Below are 6,000 nucleotides of genomic sequence, written 5' to 3'. Positions count from 1 at the left end.
CTGGAATGCAGCACGTCCTGCGGAGAGCACAGAGCCGCTGTAGTCCAGGCCCATGGGGATAGAACTCGGCTAGCAAAGCTCAGCAGGTGGGCTGCACTGGGAGCCCGTGAGACAGAGCTCACCTCAGAGGTGACAAAGACACTGCTGCACACAGCAACCCCCGATGTGTACAACATCCCTCGTACCGCCTGTGTTTGGAAGGTTGGCGCACCCTCGCTAGGGAGATGCTGCCCACCGAGTAAGCATCCAGGCAGCTGATGCCACCAACTCCTCCCGGGCACTGACCTCGGCCCTGGGAGCACCTGACAAAGGCGCATCCTTCACCACAAACAGGGAGCACCGCAGTGGGCCGAGTCCCAGCCAGCGAGTGTGTCAGCGGGCACAAAGCCCTGTGCAGGGACACCGTGAGGAGGAAGGCAGCGGAGAGGTGACTCCAGAGAGCTGCTGCCGGTGTCCCAGCGCTGCGGCGGCGGCAGTGCGGAGCCGGGCGGAGGCAGGAGCGAACCGGCGAAGGGCAGGGCCGCCCTCCCGCTCTCCAATGGGCTCCGGGGCCGCCCCCGGCCGCCCCGCCCGCAGCGCTATAAGGGCCGGAGCCCGGGCGGCACAGCCCAGCGCAGCCCGCGGAGCCGAGCGCCGCCGGGGCCCGGAGCGGAGCCGTGCGCACCGGCAGGAGCAGCCCGGCTCCCGGCGGGGCCGTGCCCGGCTCCGCGCAGCTTTCCCCCCTCGCCGGCGGACTCCTGCGGAGGCGGCGGAGCCTTCCCCGGCCCGGCCGGAGGTGGGGGATCTCCTGGGGGATTTTTCCGTAGGATCGGCTCGGCGGGAGCCGTGCCCGAGCCGCTGTCAGCCGGCCGGGAGCCGGAGCTATGGCCGAGCACATGATGATGCCGATGAGCCACGGCGGCGCCGGGCTGCAGAGCTACCGCATGGGGATGAGCGGGCTGCAGGGACCCCCGCAGCACGGGCAGCATGTGCTGAGGACGCTGCCTGCCGCCGCTCAGATGATGCCCTACGGAGGGGCTGCCGTGGACGGTGCCATGAGGCCGAGAGCCAGCCTCGGCGGACAGATGGGTCACCACCAGCTGCAGAACGCGATGATGTTCAATGGGCCGGGTCAGCAGCAGCAGTACATGGGGCCGGTGGGCACGCAGCAGCTCATGGCCAGCATGCACCTACAAAAACTCAACACCCAGTACCAGGGCCACCCGCTGGCCGTGAGCAACGGGCCCGTGGGTGCCGGGGGCCAGCAGTACAGAGTGGGGCCGGGCCAGCACCCGGCCATGCAGCACATGCCCTCGCCGGCGCTGACATTGAATGTTATGGACACCGATCTTATAGACGAGGAGGTCTTGACATCCCTCGTCCTGGAACTGGGGTTGGACCGGATTCAGGAGCTGCCAGAGTTATTCTTGGGACAGAACGAGTTCGACTTCATTTCAGACTTTGTTAGCAAACAGCAACCCAGTGCCATCAGTTGCTGAGGGGCTTTGAGCTCCTCCTTGTGTCTTGGTGGTTTTGAGTTTGTTTCTAACTTTTCCCCACCTGCCGTTCTCCTCCCCTTCCCCTGCCTTGCCCTGTCCTGGATTCCTGCCCTCCCCAAAGGGACAATCATCGGACACTGGCTTGCAATGGATTGCTTTTCTCTTCTGTGTGGTTTTTGTTGTTTTTTTTTTTTTTTTTTTTTACCTGTGTGGGAGTTTCTGGAGAGGGGGTTGGTGCTCCCCAAACAGAGAGCAGCTCAAGAGCTCCTGCTGTAGAACTGTCTCTAAATGACATTAACAGGATTTCTGGCTTAAGTAGAAATAATGGACTTACGACTTTCCTCAACTAGGCTTGGAGCACAAGAAGCGATAGGCAGCTGGCAGCCCTGCTGGTGGCTGGATTTGCTCGTGGATTCTGTGGTGCCAGTGGAGTTGAAGGCTCCTGAGAGAGAATTGTCTCCCTGGTGCATGGTTTGAACCAGTTTTCCCTTGCAACCGTGGGTGGGGTTAGTTATTTGTTGGGATGTTTTACTGTGACAGTAAATAGGTCTTCAGTCATGTCTGTTCAGCTCGGGAAGGGGCACTTCCCCATAGCAGGCTTTTTTTCTAACTCACGAAAAATAAAGTATGCCTTGGGGAAGGGTGTGCGTTCGTGCCTAAATGTTCATCTCCGTGGAACTTCAGATCTCGGACCTGTACTGCTAATCAGCTGTAAAATTTACCAAGTGTTTGAGGTTGATTCAGGCATGAGGCTTAAAGCTGCAGTCTGGCTCCACTTTTTTTTTCCAACCTCTGAAACCAAATAAAGACCATGCAACTGTATATTTCAGTTCTAATCTTATTTATTTTCCTGTGATTATTTATTTGCAAGGGCTCCTTTTGTTATTTGGCTTTGGGTCTGCTGGGAAAGATGCCTGGAGAGTACTGCAGCTTTAAGATGCTGGCTTTGGGAAAAGCAAGCCTGGGGTAGTTTTCAAGCTGAATAGTCACTTCAGCTCGCCATCGTTATGCTGAACGCGCAGGACTCTAAATCCAACACCTTTCTGAATGTGATAAAGATGACTCGATTTCCAATTCCCTTGCTCGGAGAAGGGGAGATGTGGAAGGCGGCGGGGTTCGGTTTCCTGCGCTGGCTCCTGTTTCCCGGCGCTGGGCGAAGCTCCGCTGACTCCTGGGTGCTGCTGCCCCCTGGTGCTGCCGGGCCCCGGCAGCCGCCGCTCGGCGGCTCGGAATGTTCGGATGGATTTGCGAATAAAAGCTGAAATATCTCCCGTGTGCGTTTGTTGGGTGCCCGTCTGCAGGCTGTGGACCACTGGGAGAAGTGTTGCCTTTGCTCCTGCTGGTGGGCTCCTGGCCCCGGTCACTCGTGTGCCCCATGTGATGCTCGAGTTGGAAGGATTGGGTTTCTAGTTTAATGCTTGGAACTATGTCCTTGAAGTGTGGCTGGGAGGATGAGCTGCTCCTTCTCTGTACGGGGGAGAAATTACAGATGTGGATGGTGGTGCTCTGTTGCAGAGTGGCTGCTTTTTCTGGCTGAGCCAGGTGATAGAATCACAGAATGATTCGGGTTGGAAAGGACTTAAAGATCATCTAGAGCTGCTCGGATGAGTGGGTGGTGACTCCTTCCAGGCTGAGTACATGTCTGACAACTGGGCTACAGCTCTGCTAGCAGCTCTCTGCTGCAGTTTTCTATACCACAAAGGCTCTAAAAACCAAGACAGCAGTTGCTCTCCTACTCTTAGAAGGCTTTTTCTTACAGATTTTTCTTTTTAAAGGGTTTCCAGCCGGTTCCTTCGCAGAGTTGAGGGATATACCAGAGTGTTCCTTTCCTGTCCTGTAGTAATGAGGATGCTGTTAATGGAATGGCTGAACCACTTTGAACTGTCGATGTCCCCTGGTCTTGTTCTTTGCACAACTCAAGAGCACTTGTTAAAGTCCCATCTTTTGGTTTTGATGCCTGTGCAGTCTGGAAACCTGGTCAAAAGATAACTGGTGGAGCTTTTGTTGAAGGTGAGAGAGCCCTGCTTAGGCTGTCAGCTCTGTGGCAATGGAGAGCTGGGAGGACTTTATCTCTGTGCAGCTGCAGGTTGTAGGTAAGCAGTGAAGAGCTGGCAACCTCAGAATAAAAGTAATTCAATCACAAAATAAGTGTTTTCTAGACTGTCAGTTGTTGTGGGGAGGTTGTAGGGTCTGTAGTACACACCACTGTGTCCCAGTTACAAGGGGGGAGCTGTGTCCAGCTCACGGATGAGGACTATCAACGTAGCAATTTCTGCAGAGCTTTCCCAGGAGCGGGTTTCTGTGTGATGTTGGCACTTGATGGCCAGAGGAACACGTCTGTACATCCTCCCCAAGGGTTCTGCAGTGCACTGGGAAAGGTGCTGTTGATTTAAGACAGAATTAATAATTTGGAGTGACTGGGGATTCATAGTCAGGATTTTCTTGGGAGTCTGTCCCAGCAAGCTCAGTTGAGATTATTTCAATGCTTCTTGAGTATGTAACCCTTAATTTCCCCAAAAGACCCTGTTAAGTGTGGTCAGCCTGTGATTTTTTCTAGAAAACCCAGGTCAAACCCATTTATCACTTCTGCCAGAGGCCTGTTGCTTCTGTCTGGGCTGCACTGGACAAGTGCTGTGATCACCTCCTTTGTAATGCCTCCCTAGTTCAGGTGTTGCAGCCTCTGTATGCCTTTTATCAGGCACACAGGACCTGTACAGCAGCACAGGCTGCAGCTTGGACAGCTCAGGTCTCTCTCCACTCAGGTGTGGGGTACCCTGCCTGCCCCGGTCCCCTGGTGATGTGACTGGCCCCACACTGTGAACAGAGGAGCCAGGTGGCACAATGGGACAACCCAGCTACTTGGGTCTGTCCCAGGTAGAGCTCCTCAAAGGTCACCAAAAATACAACAGGGTGAGTTTTGCTCTTCCCATCCTGCTGACACTGAGCTCTCCATCCCACAGCAGGCAGGAGGGCAGCAGGGTGAGCCCCAAAGCTCTGACAGGTTCTGCAGAGCACTGCACACTGCTGCTGAACCAATGGCAGTGCTGTCAGTTTGGGAGTTTTGAGGACACAGAAGTGAACTCCTCACATAAAGAGTTTGTGTTTACAGACAAGCACTTCTCCTGTGAGGTACCAGATTATTTTCTGTATTGTGGAAGGAAGGAGGTTCTCAAAACCCCACCCTGTCACCTCACACAGGCTGCATCTTCTGTAAGGCTCCAAATAGGTTCTGTAGCCATTTGTGTGATGTCCAGGGCTTGAGGCAGCCTCTGGGAGCATGGGAGTGTGAAAGGACAGAAAGATAAGGCCTTTCCCCACATCCCTGTCTCTGACCACGTGCTCTCAGGGTGATGTAGAGTTACAAAGGTGAAAGTCTGGGGAAGGATCTGCTAACAGTGAGTGCCCAGGCAATAATAACATGAGCAATGCCTGGTAAATACAAAATGATGGCTAGAGGGTTAATCCTCCTTGACTTCAGAGTGCTGGGCTCTAAACTAGCTACTCAGCAGAGATCTTAGTGTTGCAATAAATGTTTCTGTGGAAAAACTCAGCTTGCTGTTCAGGAGGAGCCAGACAAGCAAAAGGAAAGCCAGAAGATCATTACGAGATGAATGAAAAGTAAAATCAATCAGCCCTACAGAAACAACAGACAATTCAGCTGCATCCTGTGCACTGCCCATGATGGTGAATTTTCAAAAATTCTGGTCTGTTTAGAGAAAAATGATAATGTAAAACTAGAGAAACAGAACAACTGAGGCAGAGTAATGTTTCTCAGAAGAGGCCACAGAATAGTTTGGGACTTCTCAGTCAGGAAGAAGCTGGGCAAGAGAAGTTTATAATGTGAGTGAAAGGAGAAGATGGCAGGGAATTATTTTTCCCAAGTGTGATGGGAGATGTCTGCTGATTTCTGCAAATTTTGCAGAGGGCAGGGTCAAATCTGAGTGAATGGATTTTTTTCTGCAGGCGATGTTCCTGACTCAAAGGTTCCTGACTCAGAAACAGGGCTTTTTAGTTGTTTTGGTTTAGAGGGTTTTTTGTGGGGGTTTTTGGTTTGGTGGGGTGGATTTGTTTGTTTGTTTTTAGGCCACAGATACATTTTCCTTCAGTGATGTCTTGTGCCAATGAAATCCACAGGGGAGAAATCAAGGTCTTTGTAAGAAGCTTAAGCTCTCTAAGCTCCTCTTCATTTTAAACCTGCTGCCCCCTCACTTTGTTTGCTGTCCCCAAATTCCCAATCATTTCTTGCTCATCTCCACATTAGTAAGGATTTTGCAGCTCCTGAGATGTTCCCTCCTGAGTGTCTCCCTGTCCAAGGATCACTGTTTGTTGTAGATTGTGATCACCTTTTTCTGCCCTGTTTCCAGCTTTACGGGATGGGGGAGGGAACAGCTCTGCTTTAAGCTGCAGATAGATGTGTCATGGATTTCTCCAATGCTATAATTAGATCTGGTTGTTCTATATTTCAAACATCCATCACAGAACCACAGAAATATTTAGACTGGAAGGGACCTTTTGAGGTCAC

General features: G+C 52.6%; 1 protein-coding gene across 1 annotated transcript; it reads left to right on the top strand.

Annotated features, from left to right (window-relative positions):
* Positions 1 to 767: 767 nt before the first annotated feature.
* On the top strand, positions 768 to 2,300 carry CITED4 (Cbp/p300 interacting transactivator with Glu/Asp rich carboxy-terminal domain 4). The gene has a single exon (XM_066335463.1). It carries the CDS (start codon positions 864 to 866, stop codon positions 1,476 to 1,478), a length of 615 nt encoding a protein of 204 aa, XP_066191560.1. The 5' UTR covers positions 768 to 863; the 3' UTR covers positions 1,479 to 2,300.
* The last annotated feature ends 3,700 nt before the right edge of the window (positions 2,301 to 6,000 follow it).

This window comes from Sylvia atricapilla, chromosome 24, assembly GCF_009819655.1.
Source record: "Sylvia atricapilla isolate bSylAtr1 chromosome 24, bSylAtr1.pri, whole genome shotgun sequence".
In the NCBI taxonomy this organism is placed as follows: Eukaryota; Metazoa; Chordata; class Aves; order Passeriformes; family Sylviidae; genus Sylvia; species Sylvia atricapilla.
The sequence above is the reverse complement of the archived record's forward strand: the minus strand, read 5'-3'. Positions and strand labels throughout refer to the sequence as shown.

Bases quoted from the DNA above. Each gene is read 5' to 3' on its own strand.
- CITED4 (XM_066335463.1), top strand. From the start codon at position 864: ATGGCCGAGCACATGATGATGCCGATGAGCCACGGCGGCGCCGGGCTG.